Genomic DNA, 23760 nt, shown 5'->3' with positions numbered 1-23760 from the left:
GATAAAGATTGCTTTGTGCCTGGCAAAATGCTACATACACAGGAGGGTTATCAAGGCTTGAAGAGGCAAGTGTTTGCACTTTGTGGGCACAGCATGTGATATTTGCACTGACATGCTCAGAAAGAGAACATCTTTTTGAGCTGGTTTTTCTTTCTCTAAATAAAGTTAATGGGCTGCTGGCCAAGGTTGACACTTTTTGAAGGTGACAATCACTTTCATGTCGCTCTCCCTTCTATCCTAACACACAGGTACATAAATGCCTCAGGAGGCGTAAACTTAAGCTTTGTGAATTAACTCCTTCGAGATTACTAACAGCAGAATGGACCTGAGGCCACTTCCCTTCCCTGGGTCTCAGTTTCCCTGCTTAAAAAAGAAAGTGGTTTCAGACGTTTTCTAAAACACGTCACAGTTCTGAGCTTCTGTGATTCTTCTCTCTCTCATAAGCCATGCACTCTCTGGCTTGAAGTTCTCTGGATGCGTGGTTCTTTCCACCAGGACCACTGACCCCACTGGGCTGGTTTACTGCTTGCTGTTCTGTATTTCTGGTTTCAGCATAGACTTCGCTTGCTTGGGGAATTCCTCTTGACCTCTCTAAACAGAATTAGCTGCCCCCTCACCATGCTCCCAGCGCCCCATTTAACCTTCCTCTCTGTACTTAATACACGGAGGATACTCTTCTGTCCACTTGACCCTTCCCAGCTGGACACCGCCCCCAGCTGAGAGCAGCATTGTGTTATTACTCTACCCTGAGTGCTGAGGGAAGGAGCAGGCCCAGGTTTCCTTGGGGATGTCCCCAGCTCAGTCTCGACCTGGAGAGCTTCCAGACTCAAATGCTCTGGGGAGGGCTAGGCCTCCAGAAATTCACAACCACTAGCTAGAAGCTGTGAGTGAGAAAACATCCTTCAGCAGCAAAAGGACAATTTACATTATTAAACAAATAATTAACAGTAGAACTTACTGCAACAGAGCCTTTCTAAAGAACCACAGAGTCCCTTTAAGCGTGCCGGTTTAAAGCTTTTGCTTTTTAACTTTATCAGAGGGAGAATTTAGGACCTGAAATCTTCCAATCCAGGTATCTCTCAAAGTTTGCTGCTGCTGCTAAGTCGCTTCAGTCGTGTCCGACTCTGTGCGACCCCATAGACAGCAGCCCACCAGGCTTCCCCGTCCCTGGGATTCTCCAGGCAAGAACACTGAAGTGGGTCTCTCAAAGGTTAAGTAAGGCAAAAAGTCTGAAATGGTCATTACAACAGACCTTTAGCCCTTGGCTTGAAATTTTCCATTCTATTGACCGGAAGGCAAACCCCTTCTGTCCTGGCACCTTCCTTCTGTCTGGGTTGGCTGCCGCCATCCGTCACCTTTGTCCAGCTCCGCCCTGTGTGGCCGGGAGGTTTCCTCTCTGTGCACCGGCCTCAGAGCCAGCTCTGGCTGTGTTGTGATGGGGCTGCCCTCGCCAGGGCTATGGCTGAAGAGGCTCTGGGTCCTCTTTCAGGTGGCCCTGCATGTGGCCATAGGCAAAGTGCTCCTGACGCTGTTTCCCAGGAGGGTCAAGCAGAACATCCTGGCCATGGGCGAGAAGACTGGCATGACCAGGAACCCACACTTCTCCCATGAAAACTGGATCCCTACCTTCTTCAGTACCCAGTATTTCTGGTTTATCCTGAAGGTCCGTTGGCAGAGACTGGAGGACATGACTGAACAAGGGGGTCTGGCCCCAAACTGTCCTGTAGTCCGCCTGTCAGGAGAGAGGTGCAGCATCTGGGACTTCATGCAAGGTCAGACGGCTGGTCCAAGCTCGAGAGGTGCTTGGATGGGGGTGTTTGAGGGGGGTGGGCGGGTGGGATGGAAGCTTGAATGCCACTGCTCCAGCTGCTCCTTTTCTGGCTTCCTGTCCTCGTCCCACTTCCTGAAAACAAGGACTTCTCCTGGGTTCTGTTCTTCTGAGTGACATCACCACCTTCCCAGGCAATCAAATGGCAAACCAGTCACACTAGCCATCAGCTCCTTGAGCACTGCTCTTATTGCACAGTTGCTCTGCCTGGGATGTCTTCACCATCCCCTCCCCACCTCCCTGCCCCCATCTGGTCCACTCTGGCTCATCCTTCAGACTCTTGCTCAGTGGCACCCCCTGATCCCAGTCCCCTGATCTCACTTAATCCCCTCTTCTATGCTTCATACCCTAAATTTCTCTTTACACACCTGTCATGGTTTGTAATTGTTAATATGTGTGGGTGTTTGATTATTGTCTGTCCTCTTCACTAGCCTGCAAGCTCTATGCAAGTGGAGGCTGTGCTCTAACCCACTGTTGGGTCCCCCTGGCTGCTGCTGGCTCATGCCAGTTGCCCAGTAAATATTTGTTGCAGATCTCTCTCTCTCCCTCTCCCAGACAAACCAGCTCTATCTGTTTGGGCTCTTAAAGGCCTCTCTGGTCAGGTTTCTCTTTTTTCCTCACAGCTGCTCTTCCTGCCAGGTCTTCCTCCTCCCCATCTTGCCCTCTCTTCCCACCTAACTTGAGGATGGTCACCAGATGACCCTTCCACAAACATATCCCTGGCTGACTGGTACCCCAGCTCACCAACCTTCAGCAGCCCCGTCTGCATCTGGGATGAAGCCCAGGCTCAGCCTTGTTCTCCATGTCCTCTGTGGACTGACTCCAGCTTTTCTTCCCAACTTCACCTGCAGGCTTCCCCTCAGCACACTGCCTCCAGATGGACTGCTGGTTTTTGTACATCCTTTGTGCTTTCCCTTCTCTGTGCTGATGCCCTTCCCCTCCATCACCACCATTCCTCTCTGCTCTCAAGCCTCTCCTGTGACACCAGCTCAGATCCCTACAGCTCTCCTGCTCTCCCTCCCTTCTGAACTCCTAGATCTCTGCCTGGACCTCTCCTGGGCACTGATCCTTCCTATCCAGCACTTGGCTACTCAAGCACAAGTGTTTTCCTCCTGCCCAGGCGGGGGCACCTTGGGACACGGCTGTGGAAATCCCAGGGCATGAACACGGCAAACAGAGGAGAGAAGGTCCCTGAGGTTATTGACTAATCTACTGTTTTTCAAAGTGTGTTCTTTGGGAACCAAATCCCATAGATATGCTTTACTAGATAATGTTCCCTGGTCAAAATAGTTTGGGAAATCTGCATACTATACTCTCCTCTGGGCTTCCCTGGTAGCTCATCTGGTTAAGAATCCACCTGCACTGCAAGAGGTCCCAGTTTGATTCCTGGCCCCAAAAGATCCCCTGGAGAAGAGATAAGCTACCCACTCCAGTATTCTTGGGTTTCCCTGGTGGCTCAGATGGTAAAGAATCTGGCTGCAATGCGGGAGACCCAGGTTCGATCCCTGGGTTGGGAAGATCCCCTGGAGAAGGAAATGGCAACCTACTCCAGTACTCTTGCCTGAAGAGCCGCCATGGACAGAGGAGCTTGGCGGGCTACAGTCCATGTGGTAGCAAAGAGTCAGACACGACTGAGCGACTAAGCACAGTACATCCTCTCCCCCTGGAAATTCATCATGTGCATGAACATAAGAGTCTCTGAGAGGCCCTGAAGCTTAAAAAAAAAAAAAAAAAAAACCTTGAAAAACTTTAACACAGCACTGACTGATTTTCCTAACACACACATACAACTTCCCATTGTCCACCGGAAGGATAGCCTATCATCGTCGCATTAGTTCCAAAGAACACACTCTGGGGGTGTGGGCCTGATCCAGTGCTCTCATTTTAAAAGGGAAGTGGAGGAAACTGAGGGCAAAGGTGATGGAGCCAGGGAGTGACCAAGTCAGACCCAGGATCCGGCTTCTTCATCCTGTTTTCCCAGTGTACCTCAACAGACATTCACGAGCACCTCCCTTGAGCTAGGTCCTCAGCTAGACGCCAGGGGCTCCTCAGGGCTAGATAAGAGCTTGCTCTTTTGTCTGAGGAATTTATGGTTTCATGGTACAGACAGAAGTAATAACAAGTCCATACAGTTCCGTGAGGCTGAGGGGAGACTAAAAAGGTATGAACTTCACCTGCAGGGCTTGGAAGGTTTCCTGGAGGAGGTGGCATTGGAGTTAAGCCTTGAAAAATAAGTAAGATTTTGGTAGCTTGAAAAGGGAAGAGTGTTTCAATCAGAGGGAAGGGTAAGAGTTTTTTTGTTCATGATCTTAAACTGCAGTGCAGAAATGACCTTGGTTTTTTCAGCAAACATTCACTAAGTGACCACTGATGATAAAAGCAATGAGAATCAGCTCATGTTTACTGTGAGTCTACCTCATGCCAACTCCTGTGACAGAACCATGCCAATTTGCTGACTTTTGATGATCTAGTGATCAGCTCCATGAAAGCCAACGTGCCTCATGGCCAATTCACAGCATTTACTTGCTTATGTTAACTGCTTACTTTCCAGTGGGCCAGTGTACATTTTATTTTTAAAAATATTTATTTGGCTTCACCAGTCTTTGTTGCAGCATGTGAATGCTTAGTTGAGGCACATGCAATCTACTTTCCTGACTAGGGATCGAACCCAGGTCCCCTGCATTGGGAGTGCAGTCTTAGCCACTGAATCACCAGGGAAGTCCTCAGTGTACGTTTTCGATACTGTTCTATTTGTCTCTGCTCCCCGCTGCTGCACCTGAAATTGATGATGGAGAGAGGAGTCTGAGCAATGAAAAAAAACTTTTATAAAATAGAATTTCAGCACATTGGTCCAGAGTCCCCTGAAGTAATAGGTACTGATGATACAGAAATCAACACAACTGGAAGATCTCATTACTCAAGGAAGGAGATGATGGAGGGGTAGAGGGAACCAAGGAGTTCAGGAAGGAGAAGGGTCAGGTGGGAAGATGGTCAGGGGAGGGCTTCCTGGAGAAGAGAACGGTGAGCTGATGGTGTAAGGACTGAAGCCTCGGGATGGGTGAGGAAGAGGAGAGTGGTGAACAGAGCAGGGTGGAGGGGAGGGCCAGCAGAGGTCTGATACATGGAGGGGCATCAGTCAGTTTGGTAGAAGCAGGGTGTGAGAGGCATGAAGGAGTGAAGAAGGAGGCTGGAGGTGTCATCAGGGATCAGAGCTTCCAAGGCCTCTGTGTCTTAGCAAAGAGCCCTTACTCTGAATGTGTTGGTGAGTTCTTAGAAGGATCTTCAAGCAGAGTTAACATGATCAGTTCTGCTTATTAGAAAGACATTCTGTGTTGATGTTTGGCAGAAACCACACAATTCGTAAAACAATTATCCTTCAATTAAAAAATAAATTAAAATTTTAAAAAGGAAAAAAATAAGAAAGACAGTCTGTAAGAGCTTTGGAAACCCATCAATCCACTAAAGAGCTCTGCTGTATGCTTTAAGTATAAATCCAAACTCATTTTGGAGCCCCAGGATGGAAGTTCTGGAAGACTTTTTCAGTTCAGTTCAGTTGCTCAGTCGTGTCTGACTCTTTGCGACCCCATGAATCGCAGCACGCCAGGCCTCCCTGTCCATCAACAACTCCCGGAGTTCACTCAAACTCATGTCCATCGAGTCAGTGATGCCATCCAGCCATCTCATCCTCTGTCGTCCCCTTCTCCTCCTGCCCCCAGTCCCTCCCACCATCAGGGTCTTTTCCAATGAGTCAACTCTTTGCATGAGGTGGCCAAAGTACTGGAATTTCAGCTTCAGCATCAGTCCTTCCAACGAACACCCAGGACTGATCTCCTTTAGGATGGACTGGTTGGATCTCCTTGGAGTCCAGGGGGACTCTCAAGAGTCTTCTCCAACACCACAGTTCAAAAGCATCAATTCTTTGGCGCTCAGCTTTCTTCACAGTCCAACTCTCACATCCATACATGACCACTGGAAAAACCATAGCCTTGACTAGATGGACCTTTGCTGGCAAAGTAATATCTCTGCTTTTTAATATGCTGTCTAGGTATGTCTGAAGGATATCAGCCCTGGGATTTCTTTGGAAGGAATGATGCTAAAGCTGAAATTCCAGTACTTTGGCCACCTCATGTGAAGAGTTGACTCATTGGAAAAGACTCTGATGCTGGGAGGGATTGGGGGCAGGAGGAGAAGGGGACGACAGAGGATAAGATGGCTGGATGGCATTACTGACTCGATGGACGTGAGTCTGAGTGAACTCCCGGAGTTGGTGATGGACAGAGAGGCCTGGCGTGCTGCGATTCATGGGGTCACAAAGAGTGGGACATGACTGAGCGACTGAACTGAACTGAACTAGGTTGGTCATAACCTTTCCTTCCAAGAAGTAAGCGTCTCTTAATTTCCTGGCTGCAAGCACCATCTGCAGTGATTTTGAAGCCCAGAAAAATAAAGTCAGCCACTGTTTCCACTGTTTCTCCATCTATTTCCCATGAAGTGATGGGACCAGATGCCATGATCTTCGTTTTTTGAATGTTGAGCTTTAAGCCAACTTTTTCACTCTCCACTTTCACTTTCATCAAGAGGCTTTTTAGTTCCTCTTCGCTTTCTGCCATAAGGGTGGTGTCATCTGCATGTTTGAGGTTATTGATATTTCTCCCAGCAATCTTGATTCCAGCTTGTGCTTCTTCCAGCCCAGCATTTCTCATGATGTACTCTGCATAGAAGTTAAATAAGCAGGGTGACAATATACAGCCTTGACGTACTCCTTTTCCTATTTGGAACCAGTCTGTTGTTCCATGTCCAGTTCTAACTGTTGCTTTCTGACCTGCATATAGGTTTCTCAAGAGGCAGATCAGGTGGTCTGGTATTCCCATCTCTTGAAGAATTTTCTACAGTTTATTGTGATCCACACAGTCAAAGGCTTTGGCATAGTCAATAAAGCAGAAGTAGATGTTTTTCTGGAACTCTCTTGCTTTTTCCATGATCCAGTGGATGTTGGCAATTTGATCTCTGGTTCCTCTGCCTTTTCTAAAACCAGCTTGAACACCTGGAAGTTCATGGTTCATGTATTGCGGAAGCCTGGCTTGGAGAATTTTGAGCATTACTTTACTAGCGTGTGAGATGAGTGCAGTTGTGTGGTAGTTTGAGCATTCTTTGGCATTGCCTTTCTTTGGGATTTGGGAAGACTCTTTGCTGCTGCTGCTGCTAAGTCGCTTCAGTCATGTCTGACTCTGTGCGACCCCATAGACGGCAGCCCACCAGGCTCTGCTGTCACTGGGACTCTCCAGGCAAGAACACTGGAGTGGGTTGCCATTTCCTTCTCCCATGCGTGAAAGTGAAAAGTGAAAATGAAGCTGCTCAGTCGTATCCGACTCCTAGTGACCCCATGGACTGCAGCCCACCAGGCTCCTCCATCCACGGGATTTTCCAGGCAAGAGTATTGGAATGGGTCGCCAGTGCCTTCTCCAGGGAAGACTCTTTACAGATCATATAAAGCAACCCTTTCATTTTTTCAGATGCAAAGGCCCAGTTCCAGAAAAACATCTACTTCTGCTTTATTGACTATGCCAAAGCTTTTGACTGTGTGGATCACAATAAACTGTGGAAAATTCTGAAAGAGATGGGAATACCAGACCACCTGATCTGCCTCTTGAGAAACCTATATGCAGGTCAGAAAGCAACAGTTAGAACTGGGCATGGAACAACAGACTGGTTCCAAATAGGAAAAGGAGTACGTCAAGGCTGTATATTGTCACCCTGCTTATTTAACTTCTATGCAGAGGTAAAGGACTTGCTCAGAGTCACACAGAGAGTTCTTGTAGAGTCCGAACAAGAACTTGAGACTTCTGACTCTCAGCTGGTGTGCTTTCTAATGTTGGATAAAAAAACAGAAGCTCAGAGAAACTCAGCCGCCTCTTATCCTCTGCAGGTACCTGCACCCGCACACGCGAGACACACACAGGCCACGCAGCACTGACTGCGTGTTGGGGTGGAAGGCAAATCTGGATGACCGCTTGTCCTGGAACCTGGCCATTGCTCTGAAACTAGATTTATTTCATCCCCCATTTAAAATCTTCTAAAATCTCTCCAAATATACTTATAAGGGGTCATCTAGTGACTATAAACAGGCTGGTTTTCTCTGCTAAGAGAGCCTGGTGTGGGGATTAATTTACTGGTTTGGGGGCTGACCAGTAAGTTAACCAATGATGGGTTTGAGTCTAGTGCTACCACAGAGCCGTTTCCCCACTTACACAAACAAGCTGGACTTGACAGTCAGTTCTTGCTTGATGTTCCTGAACTGGTGTCCTCTGCAGTGTGGCCTGTGGACATGGGCAGGGGGCCAGTCCCCAGTCCGGCCACCCCCTCGCCTCCATCCATTTTCTGTCTGCTACCAGAAAAGCAGGGATCTAAGCTGAAACTTTGCCCTCAGTACTGATCACTGCACCCAGCCACACTATAAATAATTAAACAAATGACTGTGTTTCTTCACGTCCTAATCAGTGGATGTTGAAATTTTTTATCCCATTAAAAACAAATTTCCAGACAGCCCATAGTTGGCTCTGGTCCTGACCTTAAATCTCCTCAGTTCTTATCTGAAGGGTGACTCCCTGGGGTCATTGGAGGCCAGTAGCTAGCCACTGAGTTATGACTGGCCTCTGAGCCTCCCCTGCTGTGACCTGAGCAAACCTGTCACATGCGGTGAGGAGGCAACCAGCTGAGGCCCTCCCAGTGCCCCCTAGGGCCTCCTGTGAGATCATCTTCGAGGCAAGGATGACAAGAACTTTGTATCTCCAGTGGAACAGGCTTGCTTTCTCCTCAAGTACTGAAAAATGAGGAATATATAAGCAATCATGTTTCTCCTTTTCCTTGGCCATCTGGAAACTCAGAGTCAATATTAGCTCAGTTATAATGAATGCGTGGGCTCCCCAGGTGGCTCAGTGGTAAAGAATTCATCTGCCAATGCAGGAGATTCTAGTTCGGTTCCTGGGTCAGGAAGATTCCCTGGAGAAGGAAATAGCAACCCACTGAAGTATTCTTGCCTGGGAAATCACATGGACAGAGGAGCCTGCCGGACCATGGGGTCGAGAAGAGTCAGCCACGACTTAGCACAGCAGCAGCAGTACAACGAATGCATGAGATCTGAGCCTCCTGGAGGGCCATGGCTTTCAAATTCTTTTATTTCATATTTTATTATATGTGTAAGCTCCTTTAAATCCTTTGTGGAACAAGTTAAAGAAATAACTAACCAAAGAAACCACAAGCAAGTTAAAATGTCCTCCACTCCCCATCCATCAACAAGTCCCATCAGTTCTACCTTTGACCCTTCCCCCTGTACACACACACTAGCCTGCTGCTGCTGCTAAGTCTCATCAAGTCGTGTCCGACTCTGTGTGACCCCATAGACGGCAGCCCACCAGGCTCCCCCGTCCCTGGGATTCTCCAGGCAAGAACACTGGAGTGGGTTGCCATTTCCTTCTCCAATGCATGAAAGTGAAAAGTGAAAGTGAAGTCGCTTAGTCGTGTCAGACTCCTAGCGACCCCATGGACTGCAGTGCACCAGGCTCCTCCGTCCATGGGATTTTCCAGGCAAGAGTACTGCACACTAGCCTAGACTCCCATTAACTCCATTGTGGATTTCCCCAACTACCTCTAACTGCTTCTGCCCCTCTTCTGTTTTCACTCTCAATCCTTTCTCCACTGAGCAGCCAGGCCCATTTTAAAGGGTCAACTGATCATTTTTCATCTCATAGCCTACAGTAGCAATCAGAGTTTTGGCTTGTAAGCAACAGAAACTCACTTGGGTTTTCTTAGTCACACCCATTTCCACATGTATAAATGCCAAGTGTGTTAGAAAAATGTTACAGGCTCCCCAGAATCAATCACAGCAGGAGCACTGGGCCTGAACAATCTTTTAGTTTCAGCAGTTGGGCCTGGAAGCTGCTGACACTGTGGTTGCCATGGGAAATCCCTCTCCACTGTAGGGACTTCACCATCCCCTTGGGGCTCTACCACTGGGGCGTGGATGGGTTCTACCATCTCAATCACTCCAGAATCAAAGAACTACATGGGAGGGTCCAACCAGCCCAGCCTGTGCCCTGGCTGCTGGGAAGGAGAATGGACCTGGCCCATCTCTCTTCCACAGAGCAAGGCTGGGCACAATCCCCTATCAATAGTACAAAAAATAGGGAATTCCAAGCAGGAAGGAGGGCTACAGGCTGGGCAGCCAAAATTGCAGCAAATGTCCACCATCCTTGCTTTATCTCCATGATGTCCCCCTGGACCTGGAAGAAAATCCACATTCTATGCCATGGCATAGGAGAGCCTGCCTGCTTTTGCCCTACCTACCTCTCCAGTCACCTCTCTCATTGCCCTTGGCCTGGTTCCAGTCACAGTGGCCTTGCAGGTCTCTCAATACACCAAGCTCTGTCCCTCTTGGGCCTTTGGATGTGGCGCCCCTTTGCCTGGAATGACCCCCCTCCCTTTGCCCATGGTTGGCTCTTTCCTATTTCTCAGGGTAAACGGCATCTCCTTAGAGGCCTCCCCTGACCCACAATGTCATGTCACTCCTTTATAGTCTCTTTTCTGATACTTGTCACAACTTGAAATGACTTCTTTTATGATTTTCTTGTTTCCTGCCTGTCTCCCCATTAAACAGATCTTCAGTTGCACAGGGGCTTCCCTGGTGGCTCAGATGGTAAAGAATCTGGCTGCAATGCGGGAGACCCAGGTTCGATCCCTGGGTCGAGAAGATCCCCTGGAGAAGGAAATGGCAGCCCACTCCAGTATTCTTGCCTGGAGAATTCCATGGTCAGAGCAGCCTTGTGGGCTACAGTCCATGGCGTCGCAAAGAGTCTGACGCTTCTGAGCAACTAACATTTTCACATTCTAATTGCACACAGGCAGAGACCTGCTGCTTCTGCTCTGTGCTGAATCCCGTGTGTGGTAGAGAACTGTGCACCTTATTAGCACTGTGAATGCTTGTATTGCGATGAGGGTATACTCAGTGTTGGGGATGTGAGGAAGAATGAGGAATAGGCCCTGCCCTCAGGGACAGTGAGTAGCCTGTGGGATGCAGACACTTAAACTGGCCATGTCACAGTGCAGGACCTACTGGAGGAGTTACAGAAGGCTCTCACCCAGGGCTGTCTTCCTGGGTATGGGACCAGTGAATCATGAAGGGTGCTTATTCAGAAGGGGCTGAGCGCTCTTTGGAAGGACTGATGCTGAAGCTGAAACTCCAGTACTTTGGCCACCTGATGCAAACAGCTAACTCATCTGAAAAGACCCTGATGCTGGGAAAGATTGAGGGCAGGAGAAGAAGAGGACGACAGAGGATGAGATGGTTGGATGGCATCACCAACTCAATGGACATGGGTTTGGGTGGACTCCGACAGTTGGTGATGGACAGGGAGGCCTGGTGTTCTGCGGTTCATGGGGTCACAAAGAGTCGGACATGACTGAGCGACTGAACTGAGCGCTCCGCCAGAACTGTCTTGAAATTCTTGATAGTTTTATCCTTAATTTGTATTTTGCGAGAGAAGACTTTTTGGACAATTGGACATGCCTCAGGGACTTGGAGCCTTGGCTCACACAGGTTCCTGTTTCCTACAGCCTCCCCCCTCCCTCTCCCCCACCCCTAACAGTTCTCCCAGGACCACCCCGCCACTGCCAGGGCCCCAGCCTGCCCAACCTCCTTGCTCCCACCCAGTGGCTGCTGCCACCTGCAGGCCCAGAGAGGGTCTGGACCCAGGAATAGGAAAGGTTAGGGTCAGGTGTGGGCATCCTGCAGCGTCTCACAGGAGGGCATGGAGGTGGGCATCCCCAGCCTGAGCTGACAGTGCCACGAATCCATTTGGCAAGTGACTCGGGTGACTTAATGGGAGAAGGCTTTTGCCCCCACTCCTTTCCTCGAGGTACCGAGCATGTCCCTGCATGGAAGTTGCTATACCCTGTGGGTGTGGGAGATGGCAGGTGTGAAGATGACATGTCTGGCTCAGTTTCTGCGCTCCTGGCCGGGGCATGGGACACTGGTCTGGTGGCTGGAGGGAAAGGAAAGCTGGTTGCCAGCAGCCACAAATATACAGACATGTATGCAGAATCCGGGGGCTCCTGGGTGACTGTGAGAGTCTACATTCACCCTATGAATATCTCTGTGCCCAAGGGAACCTGATATTAAATAGCAACTAAAAAGCAGCATGCCAGGGCAAGAGAGATACTGAACCAGAAAACTATTTTAATGTATTTATTGGCACTTTCCCCTACTTTTTGAATGAAAGGCCTTGAATTTTCATTTTGCCCTGGCCCAGCCAATTATGTGACCAAGCCCCACATTTCACTCTTTCTGGAGCCTTCTCCACTGTTCCCACTTCACAGCTCAGAGAAGAGATGAGAGCTTACACTTACTCAGTTCAGTTCAGTTCAGTCACTCAGTCATGTCTGATTCTTTGCGACCCCATGAACCGCAGCACGCCAGGCCTCCCTGTCTAGCACCAACTCCCAGAGACCACCCAAACCCATGTCTATCGAGTCAGTGATGCCATCCAACCATCTCATACTCTGTCGTCCCCTTCTCCTCCTGCCCTCAATCTTTCCCAGCATCAGGATCTTTTCAAATGAATCAGCTCTTCACATCAGGTGGTCAAAGTATTGGAGTTTCAGCTTCAGCATCAGTCCTTTCAGTGAATATTCAGGGTTGATCTCCTTTAGAATGGACTGGTTGGATCTCCGTGCAGTCCAAGGGACTCTCAAGAGTCTTCTCCAACACCACAGCTCAAAAGCATCAATTCTTCGGTGCTCAGCTTTCTTCACAGTCCAACTCTCACATCCATACATGACCACTGGAAAAGCCATAGCTTGGACTAGATGGACCTTTGTTGGCAAAGTAATGTCTCTGCTTTTGAATACGCTATCTAGGTTGGTCATAACTTTCCTTCTAAGGAGTAAGCGTCTTTTAGTTTCATGGCTGCAATCACCATCTAAAGTGATTTTGGAGCCCCCAAAAATAAAGTCTGACACTGTTTCCACTGTTTCCCCATCTATTTGCCATGAAGTGATGGGACCAGATGCCTTGATCTTCGTTTTCTGAATGTTGAGCTTTAAGCCAACTTTTTCACTCTCCTCTTTTACTTTCATCAAGAGGCTCTTTAGTTCTTCTTCACTTTCTGCCATAAGGGTGGTGTCACCTGCATATCTGAGGTTATTGATATTTCTCCCGGAAATCTTGATTACAGCTTGTGCTTCCTCTAGCCCAGCGTTCCTCATAATGTACTCTGCATGTAAGTTAAATAAGCAGGGTGACAATATACAGCCTTGATGTACTCCTTTTCCTATTTGGAACCAGTCTGTTGTTCCATGTCCACTTCTAACTGTTGCTTTCTGACCTGCATACCAATTTCTCAAGAGGCAGGTCAGGTGGTCTGGTATTCCCATCTCTTTCAGAATTTTCCACAGTTTATTGTGATCCACACAGTCAAAGGCTTTGGCATAGTCAATAAAGCAGAAGTAGATGTTTTTCTGGAACTCTCTTGCTTTTTCGATGATCCAGCAGATGTTGGCAATTTGATCTCTGGTTCCTCTGCCTTTTCTAAAACCAGTTTGAACATCTGGAAGTTCACGGTTCACATATTGCTGAAGCCTGGCTTGGAGAATTTTGAGCATTATTTTACTAGTGTGTGAGATGAGTGCAATTGTGTGGTAGTTTGAGCAATATTACACTTATTGGGTACCTATATGGGTAGGCACCATTCTAAGCCCTTATCTGCTTTAATTTACCTAATCCTTAGAACAATCCTATCAGGTAAATATTGTTATTATGTCCATTTGTGAGTGAGGGAACTGAGGTACTTTGAATAGGAAGAGCACCAGATTGAGAATCCAGAAGCCAGAATGTTGGGTTTAACACCACCATTGACCTGCTGTGTGACATGGAATAAGCCTATAAGCCAGAGGGTAAAAAATCACCCACCTTGTAGTACACTAATCACATCAGTGAGAGAACAGATGGGTGCCTGCCGTATCACTGCATGAAAGGGACTCTTTTTGTCATTATTTACTTCCCAGTGAGTGCAGGTGATCCACTGAGACTGCCTGATAGAATCCCTTCATTCTGGAGAGGAGTCAACTGGCTCTAGCCTCTGCTAAATCGTGTGTTCTAAGCTTCTGCCCTCCCCTCACCCCTGCACTGTGCCCCGTCTCCATCTTAGAGAGGAAATAAAGGTAACAATGAAAGCAGGAGTGAAGACGGTGCTCGAAAAAGAAATGCTATGTGTCAGTTACTGGTTGATGATGGTTCCATTTGTTTTAGGCAACAGACCCTTGGTGCTGAATTTTGGAAGTTGTACCTGACCTTCATTTATTTTCAAATTTGACCAATTCAAGAGACTTATTGAAGATTTTGGTTCCGTAGCAGATTTTCTCATCATTTACATCGAAGAAGCACATGCATCAGGTAAAAAAAGATGTCCTTCCCTCTCCCCTTCGCTCATGGTTGGGGGTGGGAAGAAGAGGAAGAGAGAAGGAAAGAGTCACTGTTTGTTGAGGACCTAACTCAGTCACTGCTAGGTCTACCCCCTACTCGCTAACTCCATAGTCTGTGCTCTCCGATAGTCACACAGAGCAGAAACCTGGAGTGCTTCTATCATTCTGAGTGGGTAAGTCGGGGAATCAAGGGGAGGAGCTCATCTGAGCACAATCACAAGGAATTTAGACCTCATGAAAGGTCACGAGTGAAACGGCGGCTCTAGCAATGTGTGAGATCCATCCTAAGGCTCTCCAAGCTCCAGGGGAGCTTCTCCCTGGTTCATCTCCGTCCATGGTTCCCAAGCATCGTGAGCACCAGAAGCACCAGGGCTTGTGAAAGCAGACTGCTGGACCCCACCCCAGAGTTGGAGTTAAACCTGGTGTGGGGCCTAATAATTTACATTTCTAACCATCTCTGAGTGATGCTGAAGCTGTGGATTGGGGGACCACACTTTGAGAACCCCTGCTCTGGGCCAGCTTTTACCTGAGGCTGCAATCCTTGTTTCAGCTCCTAATAGGTGATGGCTCATCTTTATTATTTAATGGGAAATCTTGTTCCTTTGCTGAACAGCTCTGTGAGAAAGTCCTGCCATACCACGGGCAGACATGTCCCTCCCTGAAACTTCTACAGCTTGGTCGAAGCTTCTTGAACTTTACAGGATAATCAGACACATCCCTGTCTTCCTGATTTTTATGGGAACGGAACCCAAGAGTTTAGCCCAAGCCTCAAACTCAGAGGTTGGAGAAGGCAAGAAGGCTCATATGGCTGAGTAAAACGAGGATTATTTATTCACCCCATCACCCCACAAGAAGCTGTTTCAGTCATCTGTCACTCAGCACCTGGCAGAGTCCATGTTATAGTCAGAGCTCAGTGAAAGTTGGGTGAGTAAGTGAGCGTTTAGACCAGTATTAGCCTTGCTGGCTCATCCATGTGTTTAGAGATTGTTATTAATTATCAGCAAAGCTGCTCCATCAGCCCTTTCCCCAGAGTAGTCCCTAGATCCCTCGTGTCTGAGCCCTGTGGGTTGCCTGTTGAAATGCATGTTCCAGGGCCACCCTAGGCCCATTGCATCTTAACTTATATGCACCCAGAGGTTGGAGAACTGCTTTCAGCCTGACACTGTGCTCATTTAACTGGCAGCTTCTATCTTCATTGAAGACTTTGGGGCAATTAAAAATATTAGCATAGGGTAACAGTTACATGGAGGTTGATGAAGCTGTTCTCTCTACTTTTATGTATATTTGAACATTTCCAAAATAAAATTCAAAACAAACAGCACAGGCAACAGTAGAGCAAAGTCAAGAACAATGTGTTTCTTTGTTAAATACCCTTTGGGAGAGAAGCAGCCATCAATGAAAGAAAAGAGAACTTGGGCACCTACAGGTGTCAGGGTCTCCATGGCTGAGAGGATGCCTTGATGTTCACACAGTTGATGGTGGAAGCTCTGCCAAAGCGGATTTAACTCTGGGGGCAGCGCTGCTCAGTCTTTAAAGTGCGCTCGAGTTACCGGGTAATCTTGTTAAGATGCAGGTTCTGGATCACAGGGCAGCAGAGGGGGGCCTGAGACTTGGCACTTTAAGCCATGCCCCCAGGTAGTGTTGAGCCTGCTGGTCCAGGGACCATGCTTGGAGTCACAAGGTTGTAGAGAATCCAGCTTTAATCTCTAATAGAACAAGTTGCAAAGTGCAACAAGAGCAGTTGGATCATCACAGAAATTTCCTGATACCTGTCTCCTCCCCTGCTTTCTCCTGGAATCCGACTGAGCAGGTTTAACCCTTTCCTGGACCCAGGGCTGTCCATCTCAAGCCACTGAGGGAAAGGCTTCCTCTTCCAGCCCTGACCCACACTGGTGGCTGTGCTGTGTACCCTCTGTGCTGTGCCACTCCTAGTTCAAGCATTTCTTCTTCCACCCCAACTCTTTCCCCAGGGTACTCACTCCATCAGTCAGAAGTAGGTAAGGCCTGAATCCCAGAACTAAAATGCACAGAGCCAGTGTCCACCAATCCTAGGAGGTCTAAGCCAATCAGTTGACTTCCTTTTCCCCCACATACCACGTGTCTGTCCAGGTAAATTACAGGAAGGCATGCATTGTGGTAGGAAGATCGCCCTAGCTGCATCATGTGCTGGCCACGTGACCTGGACAGCTTACCTTCCATGCCCACTTTTGTGTTACTAAAATTGAATAATAGCACCTATCTTCCAGAACAAGTCTTCCCACGTGGCACTAGTGGTTAAGAACCCACCTGCCAATGCAGGAGACATAAGAGACACGGGTTCAATCCCTGGGTTGGGAAGATCCCCTGGAGGATGGCAACCTACTCCATTATTCTTCCCTGGAGAATTCCATGGACAGAGGAGCCTGGCAGCCTATGGTCCATAGGTTCGCAAAGAGTCAGATATGACTGAGCATGCAAACACATGTCTCCCAGAATAACCCACTTAACAGAATTTACTGAATACCTACTAGGTGTCCAGCCCTGTGCTGGGCCAAGGGATACATGGAGATGAAAGGTACATGCAGCGCCTGTCTCTAAAGAACTCACAGTTAAAGGTTGCTCTCTGGGCCTCCACATTCCCAGCTGCAGGGTGGGGATGAGAAGGACATCCTGTGAAGCGCCGGGGAGCTAATGGATGGAAAAGACTGCCCGCCTAGACATGACACACGTATAAGTTGGTGTTACTGTCATCCACAAGGTTTAGCTGTCTTGGGGCAGTTAATAAATACTTTAAACTGAGTCCAGGCTGTTTTAACTGGATGTGAATTTCTTCTGACCCTGGGTTTTCCTAGGGGAGGAGTACTTTGAGAGGACTTTGAAGCACAAGAAGGAAGAGCCAGTTCTGCTGCTTACATTACCCTGGGAGGCAACTATTATAAATGCAGGCCCCGTGGCTTCTGAAAGAACCCACACCACTTTATCTGGGTTCCAATCTCCCCAGATATGGGGCAAGTAGAAGGGCAAGGCCAGTACCAGGTCCATAAAAATTTATGGACATTTTTTCAACCTGTGGGCCCATTCACTAATGAGGACCAGCTCCTTTAGGTTGGCAGATGGGCATCTCGGCCAATGAAGCCAATTGAAAATCCCCTTCCCTTTAAAGCAGGGGTCCCCAACCTCTAGGGTCTAATGCCTGATGATCTGAGTTGCAGCTGATATAATAATAATAGAAATAAAGTGCACAATTAATGTTACGCACTTGAATCATCCCCAAATCATCCCCCCACCTACCACCCAGTCCATGGAAAAACTGTCTTCCAAAAACCGGTCCCTAGAGCCAAAAATGTTGGGGGCCACTGATTTAAAGTGAAGCAATCTTAAATAGATTTGGTTTGGGGTGGGGGTGGGGCATCTCCAGAGAAAATACCTGTAGTAGAGAATGAAAACTGAAAAAAAAAAAAAAAAGAATGAAAACTGGCTTCTTCTCTACTTGTCTGCTATTTTGGGGCAGTCAGGCAATATAAGTCAATAGTTTTTAAGCAGCTACAATGAACCAGGTAGAATACTGGGAATTCTACAGAATTATCTCAGGTAAGCCTTACAGCTAACTGAAATGTGGGTTCTTTTAATTCATTTAGCAGATGGGAAAACTGAGAATTTAAAAAGATTTAAAGAGCCTGCCCAATATCACACAGCTGAGTGTATCAAGGAAGGCTTCCTGGAGGAGATGGTGTGACAGCAGTGGTTCTCAACCAAGGGTAATTTTTGTCCTGCAGAGGGCATTTGGCAATGTCTGAGACATTTTCGGTTGTCACAAGCTGAAGGCAAGGTGACACCACTGACATCTAGTGTGTAGTGGCCAAAGACGCTGCTTAACAGCTTACAACACACAAAACAGCCCCCACAACAAGAATTACCTAGCCCAAACTGTAAGTAGTGCCAAAGTTGAGAAGTCCTCCATCTGGGACCCTCAGTTAAAAGTGGGGGCAGTATCTGACCCACAGGTCTTTCTGTTACAGATGGCTGGGCTTTTAAGAACAATGTGGACATCAAGAATCACCGGAATCTCCAGGACCGCCTGCGGGCAGCCCACCTGCTGCTGGACAGGAGCCCCCCGTGCCCCGTGGTGGTAGACACAATGACGAACCAGAGCAGCTCGTGCTACGCAGCACTGCCAGAGAGGCTCTATGTGCTCCAGGAGGGCAGGGTCCTGTACAAGGTGGGGACTTGTGGGACCCAGGGAGGGCAGGGCAAGGGCATAGAGAGGACCACGTTTCAAATCGTTGCCTGGTCATTTACCAGCCACGTGACCACAGGCAAGTCCTTTCCCCTCTTGGAGCTTCAGTTTCTTCTTTTCTAAAATGGAAACATGGACCCCCACCTCACAGGGGATGAAATAATGCACAAGAAAGGCCATAGCATTTGGACTGGTGTTGCAGCTTCCCGGGAGCCTTCTGAATGCAGAAGACTGGCCCAGCCCTGGTTTGCTTTGAGAGACAATGTTTCCATTTCAGGAATAGTGCTCAGAGGAGGAACTGGACTTGCCTAAGGCCAAGTTGCTCAAGGCTCCTATTTCAATTCTAAATCGTCTGGGATGGGATGGGAGTGGGAGGGTCTGAAGCTGCTAATCCCTGAGACAGGCCTGAACCTGGAAACAGGTATAGAGGCCAGAAGAACACCTCCTCTATAGTTTGGAGCGGCAAATGCTGCTGAGCCCAGTCTGCTTTTCTGGGGACCATGTACCCCTTTAATGCTTCCAGCTTGGTGAGGGTGAAGGAAGGGAGCACAGCTTCTGATCCTGGGGGCACTGTGAGCCTCCTCTGTTGTGTGTTGTGCGGTGCTCAGTCATCAGTCTTGTCTGACTCTCTGCAGCCCCATGGAGTGTAGCCCACCAGGCTCCTCGGTCCATGGGATTTTCCAAGCAAGAATACTGGAGTGGGTTGCCATTTTCTTCTCCAGCGGATCTTCCCAACCTAGGGATCGAAACTGTGTCTCCTGTGGTTTCTGCGTTGGCAGGCAGATTCTTTACCACTAGTGCCACCTGGGAATCGATAGCCTCCCCTGAGGGGATAGAAATTAGTTTTACATCTGCTGAAGGGATTCAAACCTGGGGGAGCACATGAAACCCAGCTCTGGGGTGCCTCTCTGCCCATGGGTCAGGCGGGCCTTATTCATGCCGGCGAAACAAGCAACAACCTTCACATAAATTCTCAGAATGCTAAGGGTCACAGCACGAGGGTTCGAGTCCTTCTTCCCTTCCCGTCCCCTGTGACACAGTACTGAGGTGGCCTGGTTGAGGCAAGCTGGGTACTGAGTCCCTACCTGGGGTTAGGCTCTGAGCAAGTACTGGAAACACAAGCGCAAGTTTAAAAGGAGACACAACTTACTTCGAAGTACTCACAACTGGAGGAGCAGGGAATAAGAAGGCATAAATAGAGTGTTACAGCTTCCTGGGTGCTGTGAGGCTCCAGGGCAGGGTTTATCAAAGCTGTTCTGCAAAGGGCCAGATAGGAAATGTGACTCCGTGGGGGCCAAATAATCCCCACTGAAACGCTTCAGTTTTGCTATTGTAGCACAAAACCGGCATAGACAATATGTAAAGGAAAGGGTGTGAGACATCAGGATAGATTTGGCTCTCAGACAGTAAATTTCCTGAACCCTGAGGAAGGGCAGGCTTTTCAGAGGAGGTGACACCTGCTTAGGATAAGGAGGCTGCCACGTGAACATGGTGAGTAAAAACCATTGCAAATACGGGAAGGAGAGACAGAAGCACTGAGGTATGTTAGGGCAGGGTGTGGAGGGTTGGGACGTTTCCATTATAAAAGGCTCTTTCTGGACCAAGGAGTTCAGCCTACATCTGAGAGCAAAGAGGCACTGAAGAGTTGTGAGCCAGGGAGAAGCACAAGTCAGATCTCTACTTTAGAAAGATCATGGACTACTAGGTGAAGAACGGACTGGACGAAACATACACAACATTGTAAAGCAAACATACTCCAACTTAAAAAAAAAAAAGAATGGACTGAAGGAGCTGGGGTCGTAGTTGCCTAAACAGGAGGTGAAGAGGGCTGAACTGAGGCCGTGGGGTTAGACAGGCAGAGGTGGTTTGATGCAGAGTGAGCACAACTTGATGTGAGAGGTGGCTGGTCTGAAGGTCCAGTTGTGGAAGAGAAGCTTATTTGTCTACATCCCTTTCTCCTTTTGAAATCTTCTTTACCTGCTCTGCTTTTCCTCCTGCTTCTTTGTCCAGTCTTCCCATTACATGTTGGTGCCATTCCACATGCTTTCCCTGGGTGCTCTCATCTATCTCAAGGACATCTGCCCTTGACTGCACCATCCTGACGACTTCCACAAAGGTGTCACCAGCTCAAATCTCTCAGCTCAGCTCAGCTCCAGACCTACATATTCCCGCAAGTTGGAAATCTGGAAATGCTGACTCATTTCTCTTGCAGGGTAAACCTGGTCCTTGGAACTACCATCCAGAGGAAGTTCGTGCTGTTCTGGAAAAGCTCCACAGTTAATCTGGACGGATTGCCCAGTTCTAGGTGCCCAACCTGAGGGCCCCTTAAGGCTTGGTTTGACCCCCATCCCAGCTGACATTTACCTCTTGACCTGTGTTCCCAGTTGAATCACTAGCCTGGATTTTTCTGATCCAAGCAAACAATTGTTGCAATGAGAAAATGAAGCCACAAGTAAGCTGAGTATTAAAGAAGGTATAATTTCGTACTGCTCCTACCATGGAGACTGTGTTCATTGCACAGCATTCTAAGAATGAGAGCAGGTACACGCTGCATTTCCTTCTGAGTATTCAGCCACTCTAATATGGCATTCTTTAAATGAAGTAAATTCACTGTACCAAATTTGCCATTTAAAGAATTGATCATTTAAGACACTAAATTGGCTTTTAGAACTAAGCATGGGGATAACTCCAGGTTTTCAAAGGAATTCAAAGAGAATGGGAGCAGACAGTACAGACGGTAATCCTTTTCTTGCCAAAACACTTAAAACAAAGGATGGTGGCAGTGATGGGTGAGTTTTCACAGTAATATATTTTCAGTTCTACAGTAGAAGAGGAGGTGCTCACTTCACCACCTTTGAATATATTTCATAGATGTCTTGCTCTCCGTACCTTGGAATCTTCTTTTATTTTCAATTATAACAAGCTGCTTGGTGGGAGGACTGGCTTCCTAAAACCACTATGACCTTGACCAAACTAGACAACGAATACTGCAGAGCTGTCATTCAGTTATACAGAAACTCATATCTGAAATCCTGTTTCTCTGATTTCTTCACAAGTCTCCTAAAAGGTCATTTGCATTAGATTACCTCAGACTAATGGATAACCATTGGTACTGTTTTAACTCTGCCTCTTTTCATATTTGTTCATGACGGCCACAGCCTAAAGTACACACGGCTGTGACTTGATTTGAAAGAAAATGTTTTAAGATGCAGCAAGCTAACATAGAATGATTAAAAACTATCAGGCTCTTCTGGATGGCTTCAGTGTGATCTTTACATTGTCTTTCCTAATGCGTGTCAGCTTGTTCTATTTTTTATTCTAGACGAATGTAATCCGATGACCAAAAAATACCATATGCTGGAAGGCCCTCCTTTGGTGGGAAGAACACTCAGTCTCTATGTGTTACCTTTCTCATAAACTCCTTGCCAGAGAATGTCCACATTGAAATCAAATTATCTTCACAACATGACATGATAGAAAAGACTTGGGAGGCATTTTTCTAACATGAAAACACATTTTTCTTGTCTGTCTTACCTGCCAAGGAACTTTTAAAAATAGTTGTTAATCATTTATCAGGCACAGGCACTTTCAGATTTGCAGTCGTATTTAATCTCTATACAGGTCAAAGAGGAGATTATTAGACCCATTTTACAGATGAGGAAACCAAGGCTCAGAATTAAGTAATTTATGGAAGGCCTCAGACTCAGTAAGCAACAAGCTGAGATTCAAACCATGTCTCTAACTTCAAACCAGAATCCCAGCTCTGCTCCCTGCTGGCTGTGTGATTTTGTTTAAAGCTGCTTTGGTATCTTGAACTACAAAACAGGGTATCAACAGTGACTACCCTACAGAGGACTCATGAGTAAAGCACTCAGAACTGTGCCTGGCTTGGAGAAAATGCCAGGCTACTCGCTACTATTGTTACCATCATTACTGCTCTACAACTGCCTCCCTGGGCTCCCTTTTTAGGTGCTGGGAGATGGAAAAAAATACAGGATAGTAGAGACACTGAATGAAACTCTTCCTCCTGCCAAAGCAACTGACCGATACTGGTGTGAGTTTGTAAGAGGATACAGAGGACAGGTAGCTGTGAAACAGTGGGTATAAAGCACAGCTGAGCACTGTCCTTTTTTGTAAGCAGTGTTGCTTAGTCTCTCAGTGGTATTTGATTCTGTGTGACCCCAAGGACTGTAGCCTGCCAGCCTCCTCTGTCCATGGGGTTTTTTTCCAGGCAAGAATACTGGAGTGGGTTGCCATTCCTCCTCCAGGGAATCTTCCTGACCCAGGGATCAAACCCAAGGCTCCTGCATTGCAGGCAGATTCGTTAATGCTGAACCATCAGGGAAGCCCTTCCTAAGCACTAAATTCCACAAAAAGAGGCAGAGTATAAAGCTGTGCTCCTCTGAATCACTTTTCAGGTGGTCCTTCAACTCACACCTATAAACGCCTAGAAATCTCCCAGTTTTAAACAAATAATAGTAGCTGGAACAGAGGAGTTTACAGAAAGCTAAAATAGATCCCAAACAATCCAATTAAATTTTCCTCGATATAATGCTTCAGACATTAATTGAGCCCTGATTTCTTCTCTGAGTGCTGAGAGACAATGCAAAGATGACAAAGAGGGCAGGGGGGACGGGGTGGACATACACTGCAATAACCATAATTCAAGGTCAAATATGACGGGTTAGAGTTGTACTGAGTTGTGCTTAGTTGCTTAGTCGTGTCCGACTCTTTGCAACCCCTCTGTCCATGGGGATTCTCCAGGCTAGAATACTGGAGCAGGTTTCCATGCTCTCCTCCAGGGCATTTCCCAACCCAGGGATCAAACCCAGGCCTCCCGAATTGCAGGCAGATTCTTTACCATCTGAGCTGCCAGGGACCCAAGAATACTGGAGTGGGTTGCCTATTCCTTCTCTAGCAGATCTTCCCAATTCAGGAATTGAACCGGGATCTCCTGCATTGCAGGCAGATTCTTTACCAGCTACCAGGAAAGCCCAGGTTAGAGCTGAGGGAAAGGCTAAAGCTCAGAGAGCACAGAGGAGAAAGCAGTCTGTCTGAGCTGGGTGCCTCTAGGAAAGCTTTGTGGAAGTGGTGACCTTTGAGCTTGGTCTTCAAAGATGCCCAGGAAGTCTATAATCTGGGATGTGAGCCCAAAGAACATGAGAAGGGAGAATAGCATTAAAGCGGACAAAACAATGTGGGCAAAGGTGGGGAAAAAACCTGCCCAGGAGACTGCAAAAGG

At 47.6% G+C, this 23760-nt stretch overlaps 2 protein-coding genes across 2 annotated transcripts in view; one reads left to right on the top strand and one right to left on the bottom strand.

The window, feature by feature from the left end:
- IFT25 (intraflagellar transport 25) overlaps positions 1–23760 on the bottom strand; it is a 75201-nt gene that overhangs the window by 5492 nt on the left and 45949 nt on the right. The gene's annotated exons all lie outside the window — the stretch shown is intronic.
- DIO1 (iodothyronine deiodinase 1) lies at positions 1409–21773 on the top strand. The gene is made up of 4 exons (NM_001122593.2): positions 1409–1772; positions 14130–14273; positions 18301–18500; positions 20731–21773. The coding sequence occupies exons 1-4, from the start codon at positions 1436–1438 to the stop codon at positions 20797–20799; spliced, it is 750 nt and encodes a 249-aa protein (NP_001116065.1). The 5' UTR covers positions 1409–1435; the 3' UTR covers positions 20800–21773.

This window comes from Bos taurus, chromosome 3 (genome assembly GCF_002263795.3).
Source record: "Bos taurus isolate L1 Dominette 01449 registration number 42190680 breed Hereford chromosome 3, ARS-UCD2.0, whole genome shotgun sequence".
Taxonomy (NCBI): domain Eukaryota; kingdom Metazoa; phylum Chordata; class Mammalia; order Artiodactyla; family Bovidae; genus Bos; species Bos taurus.
This window is presented reverse-complemented; position numbering and strand designations above follow the sequence as displayed.